This window comes from Podarcis liolepis, assembly GCF_965112155.1.
Source record: "Podarcis liolepis genome assembly, chromosome: 16".
NCBI classification, from domain to species: Eukaryota; Metazoa; Chordata; class Lepidosauria; order Squamata; family Lacertidae; genus Podarcis; species Podarcis liolepis.
The window spans coordinates 17621722-17648742 of NC_139567.1; the positions used below are offsets into that span (position 1 = coordinate 17621722).

Genomic DNA, 27021 nt, shown 5'->3' on the forward strand with positions numbered 1-27021 from the left:
AGTGGTGAAGCTAAAAATTGAGAAGGCTCAGGAGACAACACTACGACCCCACGTTGGTCACCAGATCACTCAAAACCTGTTAGGTGTTTGCTATTGTTAATCAGGTTTTCTGTTGCATGAGCCACTTAGAGGACCATGGATCTGAAGATGTTGTACCATGGGAAGCATCAAATCAAAGTCTCTTTCAGTATCTGCCTAATATAGTCAAATGCACTGGCAGTGGAAGCTGGATATCTGTACTGTGTACAGTGTACTATGCATTCTTTCTCTGACCTGGGGGGGGGTGTTACCTGGAATCTCCTCTCCTGTGGAAAGTTACAGCAGAGGTCAGCTTTGCTGACATTATCTGAGGGAAGGAGCAGCCCTCATTTTCTTGATGATCTCCTGACCTGAATTGTGTATCAGTCTTGGCTAAGTTCCTGGTCTCAGGCTGAGGCCCATCAAACCTCTGCTTAAAAATTAACACGCAAATATATTTAAGCAACAAAGGATCTAAGAAATTATCAGCAGCGGAGCCAACCTTCGGCACCAAACTTGCAAAGCCCAGCTAACAGCTACTCCTCTGATGGCATCTTATGTTGGCATCTGATTGCATATGGGAGAATGCCGTCTATAAACACTCACCAAGCAAAACTGGTTTCCGGCTTCTTCGCCTGCTTGGAATCACCCATTTCAACACAGTCTGGCAGCAGGAAAAATAGGTAGTAAACCAACCACACATTGTTCCTAGTCAAACATGACTATGTTTGTAGAGTAGCCCCTGTCATGTACAGCTGAGTGGGAGACATAGAATCTTATGTACCAGGCACAATCGACCAATAGATTCTTCTGCGTCCACCTCAGTTGAATAAGTAGGATCTGCAGGTAGCACTCATAGAATCATAGAATTGGAAGGGACCCAGGGGTCATCCAGTCCAACCCTCTGCAATTCAGGCATCTCAGCTAAAGCATCCATGACAGATGGCGTCTAACCTCTGCTTAAAAACCTCCAAGTAACCCCAGCCCAAGTAAAGTTTGTGTGAAAGGGAACTGCATCCTTCATAAATGTGTTAGCAACAGGATTGTGGAGGCACCAGACATGTTGCTGTACATAAGTGTAAATTCCTTGATGACATTTTGAAGCAGATTCTTGGGTGGAAGGGGGAGAGAGATCTACCTCAAAATGGCACCTCTGTGACAAGAGACAGCCTGACTCTGAGTATCAGGCCCTGGACACAGAGATTGGGCATCACCTTCAGCATCTGACTTGCCCCATTTGAAGGGTGAATGCAGGATTAGATCAGTTGTTGTTGGGTTGTTGTTTTTTTAAAAGATAACTAGATAAAAATAAATTGTACTGGCCTGCTAGGAGGCTACGTACCTTATGTTTTTCATGCTGGCAAGAGAGGAGAGGAAGCTTAAGCATGCGGCTTCTATTAAGCTTAGCATACTAGTTTTAAAATGCCTTTTACTGGCAGACAAGGCTTGAGGCGGACCTTTCTACCCCTCCTCTGCTGATCTGCTGTGTTTCTGTGCTGCTTTCAAAGGAGATAGCTCAGAAACCAAGTGGTCTGGTAGAGGATCCTTCCTTTCTCTGCTAGCTAGCTCACTCTCCTGTGTGTAATCCCTGGCCACATTTGGCTTTCAGGGAAATAGTTAAATACTTGACTGGACTAGATGAACCTCCAGTCCAATCAAGCAAGGTGATTCTTATCAAGTGTCAGATGTTGTAGGCAAAGTTATTGTGCCAGTTCCCCTAGTTAGCTTCCAAGTCTTCCAACCTGAACATGCATTGGGGGACCCATTTCTTTTTCTGTTTTACCATATATGTGTGCACTGGTGGTGGTGCTACTGCTGCCGCTCATCTCAGATCAGGCTGCGACTCAGGAGCAGGTACTAACCTACCAGATGAAGACCAGTGCCATAGGGAGCACCCAACCCTTCTGCTTCCTGATTCCTAGACCAGGGGTCAGCAAACGTTTTCAGCAGGGGGCCAGTCCACTGTCCCTCAGACCTTATGGGGGGGGCTGGACTATATTTTTGGGGGGAAATGAATGAATTCCTATGCCCCACACATAACCCAGAGATGCATTTTAAATAAAAGGACACATTCTACTCATGTAAAAACATGCAATTCCCGGACCGTCCGTGGGCTGAATTTAGAAGGCGATTGGGCCGGATCTGGCCCCCGGGCCTTAGTTTGCCTCCCCATGTCTAGACCATCAGCTCCTTTAATTTCACCACTTAGGTGAGCGCTGAATTGATTGCCTGAAGGTTTTCCCAAACGGAGGCCTTGACCCCTTGGTATTGCAGTTGCTCCAGACATCTTGGTGGTTGCAAACATTCTCTCACTCAGTGACGCCGCACCCAAGTGATGTTTCCTATCTCCTGAGGAAGTTGTGCCAAACACAATAAAGGTGAAGCACATAATTAAAGTTTGGATGTATTAATTAGAAAATCTGAGAGCTCACTCGGAGATGAAAGAGTAGCAGATGTGTCAATGATGAGAAGTTTGACATGCTCGAGATAAAATTTAAAATCAAAAGCCTCCGAACTGTTTCATGCTCCATTATTGTGGATTCATTCCTGAGTTCAAAGTCTGGTGCTCTACTTAACACATTCAGTTTGATCATTTGGGCACAGATATGTGGTGGGTTCCCCCCCCTCCCTTTTTCTTCCCTCCACCCAGTAACTTTTTATGAAGTCGTGATGCTGTCTCTTCTGGATAAATATTTGATGCTTCTTGAGATTGTTTGCTGTTGGCTTTTGCAGGTCAAGCGTCTTCTATACATGGTGCTCCCCCACCTACCTCTTTTTTTTTTTTTTAATGGCGGAGGGAGAAATCCCCTTCATCTTTATCTGTTGGGACCATTAAGGGATGTGATATATTAAACAGGAGGAAAATCTGTGAGCCCAGACAGAGCATTAATATTTATAAGTCACAAAGACATTGACTTTATTTTAAAAGAAATCTCACTAAAATCTTCCATGCATCCAACTTGATATTTAGTCGTGACATTCTCGTTCCCTTTTGTATTTATTACTGGCTTAGAAGTAGTTTTATATCCTGCTGGGATGTATTGATGGAGGGAGAATAATGAAGTTAACTGCTCTGGAGAAAGGCAGAGGGAAAGACGTACTCATCTGCTGTTGATATTTAGTCTGTTAAGCGCAGCAGGGTCTCTCTCGCCTGCCCCACTCCTAGCCCCTAATTTTTAGATTTATTTTTTTTTAAGACAGAATAAAGACAAAGCATTATTGTTCTTAATACATTGCAAACCGTCCTCTTAGCCATAGAAAACATGCAACTTTTTTACTTGCTTTGTGTTGTTGTTTTTCATTTGTATTGGTTCCCCCCCCCCCACAGGCTTTTCCCATACCATGTCACTCACGTATCAATGACTAATTTTGTGTTGTGTGTTGCTTCTCCCCACCCCACTGCCACCAATTTGTCCTAATGTTTGAGGGCAGGGAAATGTGTTGCTTTGCTTCAGTCATCCTAATCCAGAGCTTCTCCACCAAATGAATGGAGTCCCATCCTCGCATTTTAGCCTGCCCTCTTCTCCTGATACTTAAGACCTACTTCATAAGGGTGGGCAAGAGGGTATAACCGCCATCCTTTATTTTGCTTCTTTGTTAATTTATTGACCAGTTTTATGTTCTGCTCATATTTTTTAATTTGCTTTTTTTCTGTTTCCCTTTTTATGTTTTATCTAGATCCCCCCACAACTCTCCCTCCACCCACAACAACCACAACCACTACCATCCCTGCCACCACCACAGGTACGGTACCTTCATAAACCATGGATAAAAACAGAAATGTGTGTTACTTTCTATGAATAGCAGATGGGCAGAGGTTGGGGGAGGAGATAGAGGAGAGAAGGGGAGCTGTCACCACATTTTTTACGCTTACTGTTAATTTATTTTCTTTTGTAAACGGCCTTGGTCCTGTATACCTGAAGGAGCATCTCCACCTCCATCGTTCTACCCGGACACTGAGGTCCAGCACCGAGGGCCTTCTGGCGGTTCCCTCACTGCAAGAAGCCAAGTTACAGGGAACCAGGCAGAGGGCCTTCTCGGTAGTGGCACCCGCCCTGTGGAACGCCCTCCCACCAGAGGTCAAAGAGAACAAGAACTACCAGACTTTTAGAAGACATCTGAAGGCAGCCCTGTTTAGGGAAGCTTTTAATGTTTGATGTATCACAGTATTTTAATATTCTTTTGGAAGCCGCCCAGAGTGGCTGGGGAAACCCAGCCAGATGGGCGGGGTATAAATAATAAATAAAAAATTATTATTATTATTATTATTATTATTATTATTATTATTATTATTATTTTGTTTTGCTAGCACTGGAAAGTGGGGCCCACCAATAAATGATCCTCTGATAATGGAGGTCCCTGAAGTCTCAAACATCCTGCTCAGGGAGTCCATAAATTAGCATTGCCCAGCGCCCCCCACCCCCAGGTTCAGTTTGAGTTATTCATGCTTTAAAACGTAAAGCACTGATTCTCACTTTGAACTTTGGCTTCGGTAGTATATTTGCAAGCATCTTTCTTTATACTAGGCAATTAATTTCGTTTTGATTTTCAGTTATCATAATCTGCTTCAGTATCCTGCAGCCATCAGCACAGCGTACACAAACAGAGCTTCTTCCTGACGCTTTCTAAACTAGTTCCCTCTGAATTTTAAATCCCTGCCCTGCCTTCCCACCCATCACTTTGAGCCAAGATACATTCTACACAGTCAACCGCCATCAAACATCATTTGTACCACCCACCCTTTCCTGTGAGCTGCTCTCTCCCTCTTCTGATAACCGGGCATGGTTGCCAAACCCATCTTCCATTGTCATCACCACCCCCCTGGATGCTTCTGTTGCAGCTTTTTTTATTTTTCTTTCGATACAAAGAGATGCCAGACAGAGTCCTGTACGGAAGGTGAGACTGCACTACTCTCTTCACAGGCAGCCTTTGATCTTGTTACAATCTCCCCTTTGCTTAACGTGAAGTTTGCCATTCACCTTCGAGGCAGTTGTTGTGCCTTCACTCTCTTTATGTCCCTGTCTTCCACTTTGCTTTCCCAGAGATTCAGAATTAATGGATCTGTACAAATAACAAAAACCTTTCCTTCCAGTGTGCCTTAGCTATCATTTTCTGTTGTCTTGTCTAGCCTTTTGCCTCATTACATTTTTCTCCTTCCAGGATCTTAAGAAACCAAAGCTCCTATCGGTTCTGTGTGTTCTCAGAGTGCCTGAGTGGTTTGTTTTGTCTGCAGCATTATGGAGTGGGTCTGCCCACACACTGACCCACCATTTACCTTCTAGCACTTTGTGGTGGTGGTCCACAGGTTAACCTCAACATGTGCCTTATAAACCTGTGCAAGGAGCAGACTTGAAGACTCCAGATAAATGCAATTTGAAGGGTGGAGGGTCTCAGCAGGCTACCTGATGAAGAGAAATGACTTCCTGAGTTGAAACCGTCATGGTGTGAGGTGTCTTTCATGGGAGGCAAGTTAAGTTGTGGCAACTGTATTGCTTTTATAATCCCAAATAGATGTTCAGACTCGACTAACTTTCCCCCGCTCACACCTTAAGACTCTGCGTTCATAGGAGGTCTTGCCATGACCTCAGGATAGAATATCGACTTCTGGGGGTTTGTAGTATGAGGTCTTTTTTTCTGCATGGCTAGGGGTTTGCATCTGATGTTTCGGACCAGAAGACATTCATCCTGCTTTGTTTTGTCACCACCTAAAAGTGAAAATGTAACTTCGATGGGAGAGGACATCTTAGGGCGACTGGGTATCAAGCTAAACTCTCCTTCAGGAATAAGTGCTCAAAGCAAAATATGTGTGCATTAAAAACTGCACCCAAGTTGGTGCTGGACAGCGAAGCAGAGTGCTTTTTAAAACTCAGAGTAAAAATAATGTAAGTTGGAATGATAGGGAAGGATTCTCTTGCTCACATGGGGAAAGACAGTAATAAAGCTCTGGCCAGCAGTATTTGGATGGGTGGGGGAATTGACTGTAAATTAGCTCTCTCTGCAGCACCATCCAACCTCTGAGGGATACCGGGAAGTAGGAGGAAGATGACTAGTCACTGACAGCTTCCTATCCATCATTTTGTTGTTCCTCTTTGTTAGGCTCTGGCTCCTCAGTTTTTCTTTAAAACTAGCTGAAACCAATGGGATTCCAAAGTCCATGTTTCCATATAGGTGGACCATTGCACCCACTATTCTTTTAAAGAACTGACTTATCCCTCTTCTTCACCCGTCTGTTTGCTTCTATGGTTGCTGTCATCTATGAATATAATAAGACTACTTCTTTATGCCATTTCCATGCCGATTCTGTGGATTTTAATTTCACAACATTTCCCTCTGGGTGCTGCTGATTTTGTTTGTAATTTTTTGTTTGTATTTTTTTAAAGAAGTATTTCCCCCTTCTTTTTAAGCTTTATCAGTCTAATTCCACATAAGCTGGTAATATGGCTCAGTTTCATTGCAGGAAATGTTGCGGATAAGATGCAATCTTCTTCGTGATTGGCGGTGTGGTGTGTCCTTCCCTTCCTCTTTATTCCACATCACTCTTTATATTACCTTCAGCCACAATCAGGAACCCAACGAACCCTTTCCCCTGTAAGACTCTTCTGATGAATTGGAATCTTCCATCTCTTCCCAGAATCCACAGGCTCCTTGTGTGTGTGTGTTAATTTGTGTGTGTGTTTGTGTGTGAGAGAGAAATTAATTGATTACTCCTATGAGTTGTCCATTGATTAATGTTTCATAAACTCACATATGGGTGAAAACTATATTTATGAAGCAAAAATCTCTTTCTTCCTAGATAACAAGTGTGTGTGTGTCACAGCACGCATTTCCTCCTATATGTCCAAGAGAATGGACATTGCCTCTTTTCAGCTGGTGTAATTTCCCTCTGCAGTTTTTATAAGCACTTACATTAAATATATTTGGTTCTTTTTTTAGCTGATGGCATTTTAGGCAATTAAAGGTATTAAATACCGATTAATAAAAATGTTGCAGTCCTTCTATACAAATGAGTTGGAGGGCTTCGGATCATTTGTGCACTTCAAAGTAGATATAATGGTGCTAGCTCAGGGCCTGTCAGCATAATGGGTTCCAAAACTCAGGTAAGTAGTAGACATCTTTGTTGAAATGTGGGTTTTGGTATCTTATGCTTTGCTCTTTCAGCAGAAGATCAAAACAGTGAATGGGACCAATTGAGGCTCCTGATTGTGGCCACAGGTAATCCCTGGCTTTTAGTTGGATTTAAGCAACTGTTTTCCCCCACCCCACCCCTCTTCTTTAAGCCAACGTCAGGCCTCCTCAGAGGGTAATTCTGGACCCTTTGCTTTAACTCAAGGCGTTTCATCCACGCACCAGCCATTTTATATCTTCTGCATACAGTTTCTCAAGAGCTACATCTTCCCTAGGCACAAAGTGCCCTTGTGGTGGTAACAAATGATCTGGCACTGAGGCATAGTTAAGCTGAGATTGCCACTAGGACAACTTTGTCAAATCCCTTCTTTCATTCTTCCCCCCCTTTTCCGTGATGGATGGGATCTTGCAGAGTTGCTGTGTCTTAGCAGACAAGCTGCGTACGTATTTATCTTATCCTGAAGGCTTGATATCTTCCTGCATGGAATTTAACTTGGGCTCTCTCTCTTCAAACAGATGAAAGGTTAGAGAACCGAATGCCCCCCTCCTTCTCCTTTTCCGCAAGAGAGTAGGCTGCCTGCTTAAATTTGCCTTGTATATTATTGCCTGACAAATGGGTACAGAAATGAATTTCCGTTCTCTCGCTGCATTCTGTAGTACTTTAGAGCCACCCATTAGCCTTAAAAGCTTCAGCAGCCAAACACCAATGATTAAATGTCGGTATAAAACTCCAGGAATGTATTTTCTTCCTTCCGTGCTAAAGGTTTGTGTAACTGAAAACCATTCTCCAAATGAAATTAGCATAATTACCAACATTTTATGCAGTAGTCACAGGGAAAAATGCTTTCCTAAAAGCCTCAAGGGGCAACAGATCATTTCTGCTGTTGCTCTTACCCCTTCCCACATTGCCACCTGCTTAAAACCTATATATACAAACACATAGAGGCTTGCAAAGTCCAGTGGGTGTAAATTACCTCAGATTCAAGCTTGGGTGCTATGGGTGACCTTCATAAAGCCCCAAGCTCTTCAAATTAAAATGGGCAGGTGATAATGAGCCCACTGTTCTTGGCAGCCCCTTGTCATAGTCCCTGGAGTGGGGGCAATCTAACAGTATAGTTGCAATATCATTTGTTTTATGCCAGAAGCCTGCAGTTATCAGTCCCAAATGCCTTCTTTCAAGCCTGACCCCAGTTAGTTGTGCCTGCAAAGGAACTCCAGCACTGCTGATGAAGCACAGTAAATTATTTTATTTCTTGCCCACATTGTAATTAAGAATGATTTTTCCATTGGCCTTTGATGGCTAGTCTCTGGATGCTTCATGCTCTCCCCACCAAGCTTCCCCTAACTAGAGATCCATTTCCAAGCATGTCATGTGATAATTTGACTGGGTAACCCTTTGTCTATCACAGGTTCCATTCGTTTTGTGTTTGGCCCTCTCCCTGGCAAGCAGCACCGCTTCCCCCCAACCCCATAAAAAAACCCACCACCCTTTTATATCACTTCAAAAATGTCCTTGTGGCTTTATTCATTAAGACATACAATATGATATGGCAGAGCAAGCTGCATAATTTAAATTGCCCCTGGAGTCTTCCCTTGAAATGTTCCATTTGGACAGCTGTTATTTTCTGCGAGATAATTAAAAAGTTCTTAATATTTGTTTAAAAATAAACCCTTCTTTTCTTTGGGGCAAAGCACATTGTGTGTGTGTGTGTGTTCAGTTTATCTTTCCTCCTCCTCCTCTGATAGACCAATTGTTCTTCCACCCAAGTACATTGGTGCTTGTGCATGTGTTGCAACTGCAGGCATGGGCTTGCAGCCTCCCCTGTTTGTCTCTTGGTTTCTGTGCTAATAGAACAAAAGACATCTTCAGCATCTTCCCATGGAGTCCCTAGTGCTGGAACTGGCATGTTGGATCATGCCTAGGATGGAGATTCCATTATGTCTTCAGCAGGGGCACCAGCACAATCACAAGCAACTTCGTGATTCCTCCAAAACTCACTCTCACTCACAGCCTGAACATGTTATCTGTTTTCCTTCCTGTAAAACAACATTATGGCGTTTAAAAAAAAAAACCCAGACTGAGATGGCGTGGTGTTAAGACAGCAAGAAGGTTACAAAAATGTTCATGTACTAGTCTTCCTCCCCCCCACTTTAAACAACAGATGCAGTGGAATTAATGGGCAATAGATTCAGACAATGCATCATTAATTTGTGGAATCTGCTGTTGCAAGATGAGCTTTAAAGGGAGAATTAGACAAATTCCTGGAGGACAATTGGTCTGTCATTGGGTATTGGGCATGGTGGCAGAGGAGCACCAGTGGCAGAGAGTTATTGCTTTCATGAACTTCTTGCAGGCTTTGGGGAAACTTCAGGTCTTCCACTGTGGCTAGCTGCCAGATGCTGGAATAGATGGGCCCACCTGGGTTTCATCTTGCAGGCTTTTCCTATGTTTTTAGAGATGTACTTCAGCAAAGGACTTGAGGTATTTCACCCGAGGATCTAAAATAAGTATTTGAATGTCTTCTAAATCAAATTAGTGCCAGCCTGTCTAAAATTTTATATTTGACCCAACACAACCCCGCATTTGACTCATTGGAGGCCCAAACCTGCTCACATCACCTTTTAATTCGGTGCTTACTGTCACAATATGCAAGGGAAGAATCACATCAGCATTATCAAAACATTGCTTCAGACATTTGACTCAAGCTTCTTCTTCTTTTTGGTTGTAAGACATGGATAAATTTGTTTGAGAGTTTTTTGTGCATATTTGCACTACAAATATTTAATGGACGTAAATGTTTGGAAACACTCCTTCCCATTTTTCAGAAATTCAGAAGAAGCAACCACTGTTCTTCTGCCAGACTGAATTTTGCGGTGTGGCACGTTTCCTTCTCCACAGCAGGTTGGCCAAGCTTGTTTCCTCCAGATGGTTTGGTTTGTGGCTGCCATCAGACCCGAGGTCATCTTACGCCCCTGCTGGCTGGGACTGATGGCTGTTGTAGTCCAAAACATCTGGAGGGCACCAGCTTGGTGAAGGCTGCAAAGGTGGCCTTTGTACATCCCCTGAGACAGGCGTTTGGTTCCCAGGAGCATTTCACAGACTGGCATAACCTTCAGTTCCCGCAAATTATTTATTGTATCATCTTGGCTTTCTGTGGAGGCTTCCTTGTGTCTCTGGTAAAATGTCAAGTTAATTTAGAGTTGATGTTGCGATCTCCTGACATTTTCATCCACTGTGTGACCACATTAAAAGGGAAGAGAGGAGGAGGTAGAGCCCCCTACACCTGGGAAGAAATAAGTAGGAGAAGCGGTTTCTGCTGCCAGTGCACAGCCAAGAACCAGCAAGAGCATTTTTTTTTTCCTTTTTATGGAATCAAACCCTTGCTCTGAGGAAACCAGTTTCACTTATGCATTGAAAGAAAACTTCTCAAATTGAAGGGGGAAAGGCAGCTTGAGTAATATTAAGCTTCCATGTATTCTGATGGCTTCTCATTTCATTCCTAGCATACCTGGAAGCTCCTGGAGTTGTAAAAGAAATGTACAGTTTACCTTGGCTTCTGCTACCCCACTTCTGGTCAGTCAGCTGTGTTGACAGGATTGGTCCCACCTGTCCTCTTGGATCAGCTGCTGAGGACAGCAAATGTTGGGTACACTGAACTGGCTTCCTGGTACCCCTCTCCCCTGCAAAAAAGGGGGGGCAATTCTTCTAGGTTCATTGTGCAACTCCTATTTGCTGTGTTGGGACTTGCACAGGAGACATTCCAGCTGGGATTGGGTGACCTTTGATTAAAATTGCTTTTTGTTTCCCCCAACGCCAGCGCTAAGGTGCTTTTGCATGTTCATTCAAGGATGCTTCATTTCACTAGGCTGGAGGCCTGGATGGAGAGCTGTGTGGAATGAAGCGTTAAATCTCTGCCCAGTATGCAGTTCCATGCTTCAAAAAATAATTTTCTATGCTACACAAAACTACTAAACGGATCCTGATTATTTTTGTGAAACATCTGGTCCGCAAATGAAGCTATCTCGTGGGTGTAGTACAAGCAGGACGCTGTACAAAGCGCCACTTCCAACGCTCTCGCTTGGAAGTGCTGTTTTGCATAGTGTGCTCTTCTTCCGGCAGCAGCGTCAGACAGGGCACCTCCTGCCCCCTTCCTTTCAGGGTGGTTCCACTTGCTCTGTCTAGGCCTGTTACATCCCTGCTTCTGTGTTCTTTCTGCCCTGCAAATCCTGCAGTTGTCTAGTTTAACTGAAACATAATGCAGATCGAAGGAGCTGAAGCAGGTGGGAATAAATGGAAGATTTTGACTGTGTCCTGCTTTTTACAGTCACCTATAGATCTGTTTCCATCATGCATTCTTCTAAGCATCCCAGGGGCAAATGCCCGTCCAGCCATAGGGTGCTTGAGCTCGATAATCTTGACCCAGAATGGCAGCTCTTTCAGCTCTGTGTGCAAATTCTATGTCAAATTACCCGCTTTTTCTTCTTTTTAAAAAACAAATAAATGCAAGATTATGTCTTAATAGCATGCTTTGATTGCAGCATGGCATCTCAGGTAGGTGATAATTATACAAACAGTTACTACTCTGGGGGAAAGCATAGTTTCTCAAAGCAGGAGCAGTTAAGTTGCCTGGACTCTATAGGCTGGCAACAGATTTAGGACTTTAGAAAAAAAAACTGTCCTTGGATTTTCATTTACGGAACCCATTCTGTTAGAGACTGTGGACTAATTTTATGGATTAGTTTTTAAACCCCCCAGTCTGTCACACTCAGTGAACAATTTTAAGTTGGAGAGAAGCCATCTGAATGGATTAGAATGTGCCACCGAGGAGTTTGAATGCCACTGTTTCAACTTAATATTGCCCAGCTGTCTCAGAGGCTGGCTTGTTAGGGGGGTGGGTAGTTCTTTTACATTGACCATGTTAAATGACTGATATCCAGAGGGATAGACAATGCCACCTCCACCCCACTTTGTAAGATAACATCATCCATGACAAAATATTAATGTCTTTGGTATCTAGTTATGTTTATTTTTATTATAAAGAGTTTCTAACACTTGAGATAAAAAGCAACTTGATACTTAGAATGCAGTTTTCCTGCAGCTGGGCTACTCTTCCCCCAGTTACAATGTTTGGATTATATTTGAAAAGCAAACACATAGTTGGTATACATATAGATGGGGTGGTGGGAGGGAAAGAAGGGAGATGCTGAGAAATGGGGGACATGCTTCTATTACTATTTTTACTCCACATCCTCAGCAAATTTTAAGTTTGTCACTGCTCTTTAAGACCGGACAGACAATTGATTCACTCTTGTGTTGTTGTTTTTACATGAACTAGTGGCTTTGTGGACGGGATATGCCATAGTATTGTTAGCAAATTGACTCCTATTGTCCCCTCTGTCACTTGTGGGACCTACAGAATTTCTGGCAGATTATTTTTGATCTGTCCCTTAGTGTTTTTACCCCAAGGAGACAAATCAGGTGGTAATTCCTCCTCCTTTCAAAGTGGGGTGGGGTGGAGTGGGGGAACCATTCTTCTTCTTCTATGTGTTACTTTCTGCTTTTGAAAATGAAGCCATTTGTTCCTGGACATCACTGTAAAGTGCCTTAAGAATATATATATATATATCAGCATGAATGCCATTGCTAAACCAGGAGCTCATTTGGGAAGATGGCCTAGACTGAGTTGGACTTCGAGGCAGTGCACCTTTTAATCATTAACTGCTTTATTTCCCGCTGTGATCACCCAGCCCATCTGCTAATCATAACTTTGCCATTCCAGCTGCAGCCAACATGATGTTGTTTGACTTTGAATATTTGTTCGCCTTTTAACTGCTTGAGAACTTTGTGTTTCATTTTTGTTTGTTTGTTACCTGCTGATCTCTGTCCCTGGATGGGAAAAGCGAGCTGCACTGTCCACACGGAACACTGTTCCTTGACTAATAATCTTTTTCCATCATATGAGCAGAAGTTCTGGTTTCAGCACGGTTTAATTATGAACCGGAAGTTCACATAATTTCCCCCATACATAAACAGACACATAGAGGAAACAGGTTAGTCGATTATTCTGGGGAGAGCATGAAATTTCAGGCGTTAACACACAGCTCATCTAATTTAATCCTAGCATCCCCTCTGACCTTTCCTTTACACCTTTGAATCCCCCACCAGTTAAAATGAGACATTGTAGGCTATGCAATTGAGGATGAAAGGGGCAGGCCTCAAACTTCTATTTCATTAACTGTCAAGCATTTTTGATGCTTTAATTTTGCCAAAGCTCCCAATGTGAGAACAGGAGCTTGGTGGTCCTGAACTGTGTGTTAGATTGGATTGCAAAGTGGAAAACTATCTGTGTTAGAATGGAGGATAAGATGTGCCATAGGTGAATTGCTGTCATATAAATCTTGATAAAACACCTATTTCAATTGTGCAAGGGGGTGTTGCTTTTCCTTCAATATTTTAAAATGTGGCAGCCTGTAAGTATCATGTATTTTCCCCCATGTGGATTATGTACCTGTATTATTATTATTATTATTATTATTATTATTATTATTGTCTAACCCTTGCTCTGGAAAGTTAAGTATGCATTGTCCTCTGTTTGATTGCAAAGGGGAAATGGCCCCTGCTTTCTATTAAGTGGAAAGTCTGGCCGTCTCTGGATTCTGAGGGTGGCATGTCAACTGTGGAGAAACACCTCCATGTGCTTGTCTTCTGTAATAATAGAAAAGCTCAAGTTCTAGGGTAGTTTATGAGCTCAATTACATGTTGTGGAGCCTTGCAGAAAGCTATTCTTTTGTTCATTTAAACATTGCCTGTGCTGAACTAAAGAGGAACCTCCCAAACCTTCTTTTGAGGTAAATGGCCTTGTTTGTGCTGCGCTGCAGAAACTCTGAACACTTAGCACTTTTCGAGCTGCTCCCAAAACAGCCGTCTCACCAATCCTATGGCCCCAACCCACATGTGTGGAGCTAAAGGTATATCAGTTTGTTGCTGAAATGGAAAGGGGGACAGGACCCTTTATGTCCAACTCCTCCAGCACAGATGGCAAAGCGCTAGCTCACAAGCTGGATCTGGCCCACAAATCTTTCCTCCACAGCCCCCTGCCCACTCTTCTGACCTTTAGGGAAGGGGCTGCATGTCCAGCACTGATCCTATGGCCAGCGTGGCATAACATTCTTCATCCTGCTCATCATGGAAGCCAAGCAAGCTGCCTGGAGAGGGACAGAGCAATCTGTCCATCCTCAAGCAGCTCACTTCGTTTCCATGCTAGCCATGCGCATAACCATATTTTATGCAGAGTGACGGAAGTTGGGAGAGTAGAAAAGAAGTTGAGAGCCTTTGCCTGAATCGACTTCAAGCATTTTTCTTCCAGTGAATTAACTTTCCTTCCAGGGTCTGTCCCTGTTGAAGGCAAGCCCCAGCCCCCCAGAGAGAGAATAGGGGGTTGGTTCACTCATGGGTGCTGGTTTACCCATGGAGGAAAGCAACCTTAGTCCCCCCAACCCCCCAAAAAAGAAATGTTCTCTACTCCCGCCCACCCTAGGATTCTAATGTTGCTGAACAAGTGAAGGCTTAGCTGATTTATGTGATAATTTTTGTTGTCATGGCTGAACTGTGGGCAAAACTAGGCAAAAGCAATATGTCTAACGTATGTTTTGACATATACAAATAGTCTTTGAATAAGAACTCTTTACACCCTTTGGGGATGCTTCAGAAGGTCCAGAAACCTTAGGAAGGTAGGGAAGACCTTTTCCAGCAAGGTACATGGAGAATACATAGCATCCTCTACACCCAAAGAGACACCTGAGACCGGGACTGGGCTCCCTCAGTAAAGCTTCAGAGGGCAAGGCTGCCAGAGGACGTCCCATCTAGGAATGTTCCTCTCTTTGGTGCATTCACAGCCCTAAGGTAGGAGTACGTTTGACAACCCACTTAGTTCCACAAGCACTGGAGTCTGTCATGCTTTTAGCCTGCATGCTGTTAAAATGAACTGAGAACGGCACAGTCTGCTAGAACTGGGGTGCCCTTTCATTTTCTAGTTACATCCCAAGCAACAGGAAACTTGTGGAAACATTCACAGTTCTTCTCAGTATCTGGTCCACAGAGCACTCTCTAGAGATGGAGATCTTTGCAGAAAGCTTTTCTTCAGTTTGCAAAGATGGAATCTGTTCTGTCGTCTTTATATATGTATCTCTTTATCTAAACTATGCATGACTTGCTAGAGGCAAGGCTACCTCCTCAATGATGACCTGTTTTCAGCGTGAATGCAATGGCGTTGTATGCATTCATTCTTGGGAGACTTCCTATCATTGGTATTCCCCGGGATCAGGTGGATGCAGAATGTTGCATAGCATCCGCAGGTATTATGTGCATGACAAAAGGGAAAGGAGACCCCCGGCAGCCAGGTAATGCACTGACTCCTCTGGCATTCCCCCATAGAAGGGAATGTCTTTTGCAAAGGCAATGTTTGAATGTATGAAAGCTTCTTCAAGACTTGCCTCTGCTTTCATAGCCTGGAGCCCTTTGATGTCCCTGTGCTCACTTCCCCACGGAGCAGGTGGCTCTGGTGTTTCTCCCCACTTTGCATGTCTCCCTAACTCTTGACCACCAGAAAGCATCCCTGCTGGCAAATCTCCAGAACCAAAGCAAACAAGGGTCCCCCCCACCCCACCCCCTCAGGCTCACAGCTTTTAAGCTCAAGGCATGTCTCTTTAAAACAGTGCAACTCACTTCAAATGCTTTTTGCCTTTCATTTTATTATTGCTTGTCACGCAATGTTCTTTGAAAGCTTGCTCATATATTATCTGTTCCATTTTTTCCATTTCCCTTTTTTTGCATGCTGTTCCTCCTGTTTCTTCCCTTCCTCCAAACCTCTGTTCCCGTGTGTAGACACAACGGCGACGACAGAACCGGCAGTTCACGGTTGGTATTGCATTCCTGTTTATCTTTTCTCTCAGCAGCGCTGTGCTGAGTGGCAAGGCAAGCCTGGGAGGAAAGGCAGGAGGCGGAGGGGGCGGGCAGAGAAATGAGGGAGCCAGAGATAAAGTTTTTTTTTTTAGGGGTTGGAGGACTAATGCTTCAAGTGGACTGATCTCATAAATATGCCATGATTTTTAAGACTCGAAGGGATGTCTAGCCTTGTCGTTTCTGCTGCGAATTTAGCATTCAATTGTTGCAGGCCTGGGCATCCAGCTATTCCCCAAACCCAGCAAAAACAGCAGGCATATCAGAGCAGAACAAGAGGAATGGCTGCATTTCAGCAACCAGTATTTCTGACAGTCGGAACGAAACATTCCAGAGGAATCTGGCTTTGGAAATTGTGGCCCAAGTGTTGTTTTAATTGTAATGCCTGCCATTCCCAGGGAATCTCTCAGGTATGCAAGAGAGGCATAAGACATTTAGTATGCTGAGGCAGTTCCACGGAGTAATCTGTCGTGTCATAGGTCACCAGAAAGCCTTTCATTAGCAAGCTTCCAAACACATGCTCCACTGCAACGGGCTCTCCCTGGCCATGGTCAGAACAGACAAGCAAGCTCACCCCACTCACCTGTTTTGCGTCTCTTCCTTCAAACAGCTTGACAGCTTTCACGTCCCCCAGATTTTAAAGTAGGATCCAGTATCACAGACTAGCAACTGGGTTGATAAAATAACTTTAATATACAAATTCCAGTTACCTGACTAAATTTTAACCCATAACCTTATTGCTAAAAGTGCACCCTGTCTTTTTCTTAAGAAGCACAAGACTTGGTGAAACTTATTGGAATGATTGCCCTGAGTGAAAGAGCTGACATGGTGTCCTCTAGATGTTGTTGGACTACAGTTCCCATCAACCCTGGCCATTTGCTTGGCTGGCGGGGGCTGACGGGAGTGGGAGTTCAGTAACTTACAGAAGGCCGTACATTGGCTTTGCTTGTGAGCAGCTCTGAGTTTGAGACTGGGGTCTTCCCCAGCCTTTGCCACCCGATATCCTTTTAAAGTTCACTCACTCCCAATCTATTTTATCAGCCTTGAGGGAGACTTCTGTAATAAACATCACATTATGGTTATTGTGCAATTCGTAATTGGCTATCCAATTCATACATAATCCAAAGGTTCACAAGGGGTCTACTAGGTCAAATTCTTCATGACACTATAACATTGGAATGCCCTCCCCAAGGAGGCTCGCCTAGCACCTTCATTACGTTTCTTTAGGTGCCAGGTGAAAGCATTCCTCTTCTCCCAGGCCTTTGGCTAATTAAACAATCTATGGCCTTTTAAATGGGGAGGGTAATTGTTCTTGCTTATTATTACGGTATTTATCATTGTGTTTTTATATTGTGAACTACCCTGTGACCTTTGGATGAAGGGTGGTATAGAAATCTAATAAATAACAATATTAGTTTAATGTGGGACCCGGGTGGCGCTGTGGGTTAAACCACAGAGCCTAGGACTTGCCGATCAGTAGGTTGGCAGTTCAAATCCCCACGACGGGGTGAGCTCCCGCTACTCAGTCCCTGCTCCTGCCATCCTAGCAGTTCAAAAGCACGTCAAAGTGGATAAATAGGTACCGCTCCGGCGGGAAGGTAAACGTCGTTTCTGTGCGCTGCCAGAAACGGCTTAGTCATGCTGGCCACATGACCTGGAAGCTGCACGTCGGCTCCCTCAGCCAATAAAGCGAGATGAGCGCCGCAACCCCAGAGTCGGCCATGACTGGACCTAATGGTCAGGGGTCCCTTTATCCATTTACCTTTACCTTAGTTTAATGTAAAACAGATTTCCTTGTTGCGTAGGGTGCCAGGTCTTCCTTTGCAGTTGCCATTTGGGAATTACTTGAGCATGTCCAGTGTCTTCACTCTGCATGCTCCTAATAGAGATGGACATAATATGTTGAGGGCCTGTCATTGCAGAGACATGGAACTGGTATCTGCCTGCCTGAACATTTTTCAGGATAGCAGCCACCGTGGTTGCCACCGTGTTGGAAGTCCCCAGTCACATGCAGTTGGGGCACAGTGCATGCACCAAAGGCGTTAGAAGCATGGACGTGAAACATTCCTGCACATAGTCCTGCTGTCCTATTTCTCTGTATTCTACGTGTGTGGAAAGGAAGTCTTTGAAATTCCAAAGTCAGCCTTCTCAAATCCTCAGTTTTCGGCAAATGCTGAAGGAAGAGATGACAAAGTGTATTAGACAAATACACATCTTGGATGTCTATTTGGCCTAAGAGAGTCTGCATGTTGTATTTTCATACTCAGCAGTTGATTTGCAGACTGGAGAGCCCACTGTAAATTGATAAAATCCCACTGGAATTAGCTTGATTCTGTTTGCCTCTACATTTCTAATTATCATACTATTAGGAATTTTGGCTCAACGAGTAGACATTTTAACTGAAACCTTTTGACTGTCACTGAAGTGTTAAAGCTCTGTATGTCTGCTGCTTCAGGCCTATAGTAGCAGCTAAAGCTACCTTCTGCTAATAAACAATTATTAGTGATGGGTTTATAATTGAGCATTAGTCCTGACTCACTTGCTACTGAAATAAATGATGAAGTCTGGAGAATTGGCTAATCCGCCCCCATCCCATTGTCCACTCTTATGTCAGCAACATTTCAGTCACAGAAGCCACAAGCTAGATTGGATTTGAGGGTGGAGAGTAACAGCCTAAATGAACCAAGGGTCTCAGTTGTACTCAAGATTCATTGGGATTGACAGTACCAACATAGATGAACCATTATGAAGCACCTTGTATCCACTTGCCACGATTGCTAGCACTGTGTAAACAAAAAGATATTTAAGACTTACTGAGGTCCTATTGGTTGTGTGGTTCCATTGAGACCACCATTAATGACAGAAGCATCTGAAAACTTGTAAAGAAAACATTATGGTAATGGGCAAAGAATTCCAGAACAAGAGTTTTACAAAAGTAAAAGCTGGGACAAAAACAAAACAAAACAAAACAAAAGAATGAATTAGATGTTCAGTTGTTGCTGCCCAAAGAGGAAACTGTAGCTTTTGTTTTAAGGAAACAGAGGCATGAATGTTGTATGGGTATCCCTAATCTTTAAAATAAATAAAACTAATATTTTGAGGTCATTGCACTTGAAGTCACCTCAGGTTGCATAAGTTAATTTCACTAAATAATTTCAGTGAAATTACTAATATGTACACTTGAACATTGTTCGGCCCATTAGATAGTTGATACTCATTAGAAAGATAGTTGGAAAATATTTTGGAAAGTGGACTATTAATGATGCAAGAACACACACATACATGCACACATTTTAGAGGTATACAAGACCCACAAATCAAGTCAACTTTAGCCTTAATATAGCCCAAAGTAAACTGGGGAACAGATCAGATATTTAGCCAGAAATGCCTTGTGCATTGAAAATGGTCAGCATATTGACTGCAAGCACCCCATAACTTCCAAACTGGAGATGAGAAAGTTGTTGAACAAATAAATTACTAGGCATGTCAGGCAAATTGACCTATGATATGCTTTCTGCCTTAAAGTAATAATAAAAGATCCTGGTTCGTTTGGTGTCCCTTCTTTGTCAAGGTTGCCCTTCCCCCGTTGAAGCTTCTTTGTGGTTTCCTTCCAAGCTTGCATTGCCAGCGTGTGTATGAAGTTGAGCAGATATTTCTTGTGTGTTGGCCATTTTGTTCTGAACAATGTCCAAATGAAAGTGAGCATGTCTGTGGATGGTGAGAAATGCATGATGGGCATGATGGGTAACCTGTCAAACCAGATGGATTGCCTCCAAAAATTTCAAATTAAAACACTAGCGGAAGGCCCAATACCCAAAGTCTCATTTGAGGACACAGGCTGCTTTTCGATATGAGGGAGGTGCTTGATCACTCCATGAATTTTTTGGAGTGTATCCGAAAGGACTGGAGGCGGGGGAAGGAGTTTGTCTGCATGCAAAACTATAGCAACCTCCCGCCATCTCTCTTCTCACAAGGCAGGACTTAACAGCAGCTATGCATGGGCAAGTTTAAAGCACGAGCATTTAACTCTTCCAACTGCATTTAAAGCTGAGATCTTTAACTTGCGGGTTTCCAGGTGTGCTTCCCCCCTCCCCCCACTCTTCTGCATTCATTGTCAGAATTCTAATAACAGCATGCTGTTCGTGGCTGACGCTGGGGCTCTGGCTTTGGCTGCACTTCAGTGCCTTTTTTCAAGAATCCCATTTCCCTTTTAACTTTCACCTTGCAGTGCAGATGCCTTTTGGAAAGTTTCTGTTCTCTAAATCAGTAGAACAAAGCAGGACAGCTGCACGTGCTGGAGAGGTGGACCAAATGATTCCTACAAGCCAACCCCTTGCTATTTTTGGAGATTTGATTTTTTTAATCCTTTCTATCCTAAAAAAAAAGTCATTCCAAGAATTTGTCCTACAAAGCTTGACTTGAGAGTACACCTACCCTATTTTGGCTAATGATGCTAACAATGCCCTTTATTCCCCAGTGAACCACTTACCAGAGAAAGGAAGAGCAGAAGAGTGTCGTTTTTAAATCAGATATGCATTTCAATAATGCAGTTCAGACAGAGTTAGGATGTTAAACGCTGCTCTCAAATATTTCCGAGTGTGATGCTAATTCCCCAGGACAAGTGCTTCTGAACAACTTCACAATAAGTTCTCTAGTGGGTTTAACCCCCCCACACACACACACAGTTATGGCCACATTACACTGCCTCTTTTTTAACCAACATAGTGCCCTGCAGAAGTTGGACCCCAGCTCCCTTCAGCCCCTGCCAGCATAGCCAGTGGTCAGGGATGATTCAAGCTGTATTCCAACAGTACCTGGAGTGCGCCAGTGGCTATGTTGACCCCAATGCTAACATCTCCAGTAGAACGCTTTGAACCCTCAGTTTCCTCCTCCTTCCTGGTTCATCTGAAACAGAAACCATATGCCAGTTGTTAAAGGTATGCATTGCATTGAAGTTCTGACATTGTGCAGCATTGCAATGCACACACATGTGCTGCTACAAAAATTGAGAGAGAGAGAGAATTATAGTGGCCTTCAGGTTATAGATGCAGTTGACCAGCTTTAGGGCAGTGTTTCCCAACCTTGGGCCTCCAGCTGTTTTTGAGCTACAATTCCCATCATCCCTGACCACTGGTCTTGCTAGCTAGGGATGATGGGAGTTGTAGTCCAAAAACAGCTGGAGGCCCAAGGTTGGGAAACACTGCTTTAGGGACATCTCAAATGGAGCATCTTTTCAACAGCAATTCAGTCTGGAGATTGGGTTTCAGCAGTCATATCATTTAAACTGGGAGCAACATATCCCAAGGGAGATATGGGCAATCAATGTCTTTTTCAAAGTTGATAAAGCAGACCTACGAGCCCAGGAAGTGAGTGGGATGCAGGATCCACGTAGTGAGTTAGACTGTACACCCACACCAACACAACCTAAAGTAGTGCTCTGTGGCTCCTCTGAAGTAAGCATGCTGCCCAACCATTCAGATGGAACAGAAAGCTATGTAGAACAGCCTGCCCACATCTGAAGACATGCTAAAATATATATAACTGTTATTGAAATAGAAGAGAGAGAAAAACCACAGCAGTATCAAAGGGGAACAGCATCGGCAGTCACTAAAGAGCCTGAAAACTATTATTTTTTGGAAGCAGCAATTATTCCTTTGTCTTAGCCCAGAAGTTTGTGCTGTCTCTGCCCTCTTCTCACGTGGTCCAGGATTGGCTCAATAAGAAAATATTCACCAAGCAAAAATCTTGGCTAGCTACGTTTGAAATCACAAGTGTGACAGCAATAGAATAAGAAATAAATAACTGGCAATTTAAGATGGCAGGATGATGGGTGTAATTTTTCTGCAGCATTTTTTTATATATATAAAAAATTAAACATCTGTATGCTACTTTTCAGCCTGCAGTATGACTCACAACAACAAATGACAAATGATAAAAATGACAAATGATAAAACAAAAAAGCATTACTAAAACAGTCATCAGATTAAAGAGAGGCGGCAGCAGCAAAACATTAAGCAGCAATATCAGGTGAACAAATTCTGGGACTGAACCAGCTTTTGGCATGCTGGTGGATGACCTATATCAAGAGTGGGACAGGCAGAGTGGGACTGCTTCTGCTTCTTGATCTCAGCGACTTTTGATACCATTGACTATGGTATTCTCAGGGACCGACTGGCTCTGTGGATGGGTCTTATGGGCACTGTTATGGGCACTGTGGTTCAGTTCCTACCTCCAGGGTCATGTGCAAAGAGTAGAACTGGGAGGCTGTTTTGGCTCCATGGTCTTTGCGTTGTGATGTACAGCTGGGTACAGTTTTGTCCCCAGTGCTGTATTTAACTTCTGTATGAGGACACTGGATGCAGATGTTCAGAGATGGAGGGCAAGTTGTCGTGAGTACGCTCAGTACTTTTTTTCTGACTGACTGTGCTCACACAGTATGGGACGCGGGTGGCACTGTGGATTAAACCACAGAGCCTAGGACTTGCTGATCAGAAGGTCGGCGATTCGACGGGGTGAGCTCCCGTTGCTCGGTCCCTGCTCCTGCCAACCTAGCAGTTCGAAAGCACGTCAAAAGTGCAAGTAGATAAATAGGTACCACTCCGGCGGGAAGGTAAACGGCATTTCCGTGCGCTGCTCTGGTTCGCCAGAAGCGGCTTAGTCATGCTGGCCACATGACCCGAAAGCTGTACGCCGGCTCCCTCGGCCAATAAAGCGAGATGAGCTCCGCAACCCCAGAGTCGGTCAGTCACGACTGGACCTAATGGTCAGGGGTCCCTTTACCTTTACCTTTTTACTCACACAGTACTGGCACCTCCCCCCCCCCAAAAAAAAAATATCTTGGCTTCTAAAGTGTGCATGTGAGCAGGGCACAGGGTCTTATTTTGCAAGTGTTAAAGATTGTGTAGATTCATCTGGGAGAGCAATTACTCATCCTCTGAGAGACATGAAAATTCAGGACAAAAACCTTGCAAATTTTACTAGAAATACCATTGCATACAAAAATTAGCAGTAAAAAACCATATTTCAAGCACAATAATAAAAGAGAGAGGTGTGAAATTAAACAACCTAGTGCCTCCAAGCAATACCTTCCATTGCCACAGACCAAGACAAACCAGCTTCCGAATGACATAGTATGGTTCAATATACATTGCAAAACAGAGGGGAAATGCATTTGTTTATTGTTATTTCTCCAGTTTGTAGACAGCCCTTCATCATGTCAATGTGATCTCAAGGTAGTTTCCAACAAAGCACAAAATATAATACATAAAAGAAAACAGTTATTAAAAACAACCCAATTAATAAAAAGAAGCAGGGGAGCAACAGCCTGGTGACAATGTAATCAAAGAGAGGTTACTAATTTACTCCAAATTCCTTGGAGAATAGGATTGTTTTAAGGCAAATGCTCTTTAAAAATAAAGTTGTAAAATAATTTTATATTTGCATCTTACTTACTTATATTGCTCCTTTTTTTGGTTAGGCACTGAGTAGGGGTGACGCTGTGGGTTAAACCATAGAGCCTAGGACTTGCCGATCAGAAGGTCGGCTGTTTGAATCCCTGCGACGGGGTGAACTCCCGTTGCTCGGTCCCTGCCTGCCAACCTAGCAGTTGGAAAGCACATCAAAGTGCAAGTAGATAAACAGGTACCGCTCCGGCGGGAAGGTAAACGGCGTTTCTGTGCTCTGCTTGTACACCAGTTCCCTTGGCCAATAAAGTGAGGTGAGGGCCGCAACCCCAGAGTCGGTCACGACTGGACCTAATGGCCAGGGGTCCCTTTACCTTTACCTTTAGGGGATCTTTTCAGCCATAATGGAGATTGAACTCACTATATAATTAGGGGAAATATTGTGCAGGACTCCTCTAACCAGCATCTGACAGGGTGAAGGGTATCGTGAGTGAAACTTGCTATGATTAAAGTGTCCAAGCAGTAATTATACATATATTGGAATATAAATTAAAACAATTTTACTTGTGAGCTTAGACTATATAACCATGCATCTTATTTGAGCCCCTCAGTTATCAAATGTGGCAGTAAAATATCCATCTACCTTCAGAGAAAATGTATCCACTGACCTACCCTGTTATCCTTCTGGAACCATCTTGAGTAACTCAAGAAATGTGTTGTGAAAGACATGACTAATCAAGGCTTCTCTGTACAAGGGAACAGAATTTGTCTTAGGTGAATGCCCTCCTCTCTTTAATATTCATCATGTAAATAAAGTAGGGGTGTTGCTACTCACAGCATTTATAGCAAACTTTAATGGACATAAACAACTGTGGATCAGTGTCTGATTATTGTTTACAATCCCATTTAGTCAACACTTAGATAATAACAAGGATTTCCAAAATGCCCCTCTGTCAATTTCATTTTATTCAGATTTATATCCTGCCTTTGGACAGTATTCTTCCAAATCGCACACTGTTATCTAGACATGATTCAGCACCTTAAACTCCCCTCTGGACTAAGTTTGTAGTGCATAACTGTTCTCCAGACCTATCCATGAGACGACCTTTTGAGTAGTATTTCTAAGCTTATTTTATTTCTTTATTTTTAAAAATGTGTTTGCTGCTCTGGAAATCAATTTAGGAAGCAGTGTGCAGTTGTGTTGTGCAAATACAAGTCTTGGAAAGGAAAGCAGAGTGCCCGTTAGACACAAGTACGTATTTAGACACTTGCTGTTCTTATGCAACTGATTCCAGCTTCTTTAATTCCAAGTGACTGAACAGTTGCATGCAGTCGGAAAGTTAACTCTCATTTCTCTCTCTCTCTCTCTCTCTCACTCACACACACACACACACACACACAGAGAGAGAGAGAGAGAGAGAGAGAGAGAGAGAGAATTTGCAGGAAAATGGGAATGCTTCCTAATCAAAAATGAAGAATAAAATATTTTAAAAGCCAAATGGGAAGTATAATAAGAAGAAACCAAGACATAATTGTTCTCATGTTTCTTGACTACTAAGAATGCCATTCGGTGACATTTTTAAGTCTACCGGGATTCTGATATAAATGGACTGGTTGAACTGATCAGTTTCCTTTGTGGAGTGGGCGGAGGAAATAAAAAACCATTTGCTTCATAAAAAATTCAGCATTGCCCTTTTTACTTTTCAGAAAACAAGGTTTTCTTTAAGTGAAAGAAGAAAATCCTCTGAAAAGAAACAGATTGGAGGAGATAAAAATAGCTTTCTAAATGATGCTTTTGAGGAGTCAGCTTGCATTCTTGTACTACAAGTGTGACCTTAGGGCCCAGAGATGCAGTCTTCTGAATTCCAGTAGTAGCTTCAAAGGCATGTTTGTTGTCACTAATCAGTAATATTTCTTCCTTCAGCATATAATTTTATCAGTAGTGTCCACTTGACTTGGTGATTATCAGCCAGCTGCAGTCTCTACACACAAATGCACAATCTAGTTACGATCCAGACCCAATTATTTGGTTGGGTGCGGGGCGGGTTAGAAGCTCCTAATTCACATCAGATTGCTGCTGACACACTGCATTAGTGCAAATATTTTCTCGAGCCAAACTCCCCCCAACCTGGACAAAAACAGTGGCAACGTGTGAACACTGACACACCTCGACTCCACAATGGGCGCAATTCACTGGGAGCTACACTTGCGTCAACTTGATTGGAAAGAGGTGTTGCAAATGTGCATTCAATGGCACACTTGTGCTGTTAGCAAAATCCCATTTCTTTCACTGAGCTTGCACCCGAGACGTTTCCAGTGGACCATGTTCGGTTGACCTTTATATTTGGATATTTATAATTGACTCCCTATGCATCTCTAATGTGGGACTTTCCAGGGTTATGGCTGCCTTCGTGAATACATCTCAACGTAATTCTTTTCCAGTCAAGCTAAAGCAAACATTTATGCAAATATACTAACCAAATACACTAATATACCAATTCTGGGTCCCCTTTATCTTTGTGCAGTGAGCTAAGCCTCCTTAGGGAAGTTCACAGCCTCGAGCTGTGATGTCTCCCTAAGAGATAGCAGTTATTCATTCCCACCTAAAAACTGCAAAGAGATGAAGTTGCAAAGGTATCCCCACAAGCCCCAGAGCTGCAGTGTGTGACAGTTTCATTAATGTGGCCGGCGGAAGGCATAGCTTAGTCAGGGCCACTCGCAGCTCAGGCGTACAGGTAAATGTGTGCCTGAACACTCTTCACCTTACAGCTAGGCAAGGAAAGCCTACCGTGATTTACAATAATTATACCTCCTCAGGCGCATGGAATTTTGCATCCTGTGGGGGGGGGACCACAACAAAACAAAACTTACCCACTCAGAGAGGGAAGCTTAGTACACACCTTTCTTTTACTTGCAAATGACATTCTCCATCAAAGTTTGTAAGGCCAGCAGCTCTTCCTTTGCTATGAGAATGTGCACAGCTTAGCTATTAACAGAAGCACCTGCAAGCTATTGTTTACAAGCTAAAGCAGCTGACACAATTGATAGTGGCTCCTTCACAGTAAAATGTCAGTGTGTTTTCTCCAGCATCACAGAAGCTGCGTTCCCAACTACCCACGGAGCCTTACCTATTTCAGATTAGCATTCAGACTCCTGTTCAATCTTAGCAGAGCAGTTCAGCAACTGCAGCCCAGATATTTTGGGAGGAAAGGTACCAGCTCAAATCTGGGCAAGTAGTAGCTTGGCACTCTGCATCTTAAAATTAATTTTTTGACTGTGCTGTGTTGTATAATGGGTGGTTTTGGAAGCCGGTTTTACATTGGCAATCAGTCTTACACAGAGGAAAAAGTGTTTTCCTTCACTTTTTTTAAAAAATCACAATTATCCTTTGCAGCCTATCAGCCTGAGCAATATAAGGGGAGCATGCATCTACTACCCTCTGGCCATTTCCCAGTTCAAAAACAGCCTCTCTAAATCTATGTTTCATACACTCCTTCCTCATGGTAGGAAAGAAAT

At 43.3% G+C, this 27021-nt stretch overlaps 1 protein-coding gene across 9 annotated transcripts in view; it reads left to right on the forward strand.

Annotated features, from left to right (window-relative positions):
- The window catches only part of CADM1 (cell adhesion molecule 1), a 285550-nt gene that overhangs the window by 240045 nt on the left and 18484 nt on the right, over nucleotides 1-27021 (forward strand). For 3 of the 9 annotated variants that reach the window (XR_014520381.1, XM_083481080.1, XM_083481081.1), the window contains exons 8-9: nucleotides 3697-3762; nucleotides 16028-16060. The exons of 1 other annotated variant lie outside the window; for it this stretch is intronic. Coding sequence is in view for 6 of the 8 variants with exons in the window: in XM_083481080.1 (XP_083337206.1) it covers nucleotides 3697-3762; nucleotides 16028-16060 (99 nt within the window). In the remaining 2 variants the exon portion in view is untranslated. Of the gene's footprint in view, nucleotides 1-3696; nucleotides 3763-3941; nucleotides 4160-16027; nucleotides 16061-20579; nucleotides 21172-21311; nucleotides 21917-27021 lie in introns of those variants that run through there. 5 more of the 9 variants (XM_083481082.1, XM_083481084.1, XR_014520380.1 and 2 more) reach the window with 4 other exon arrangements.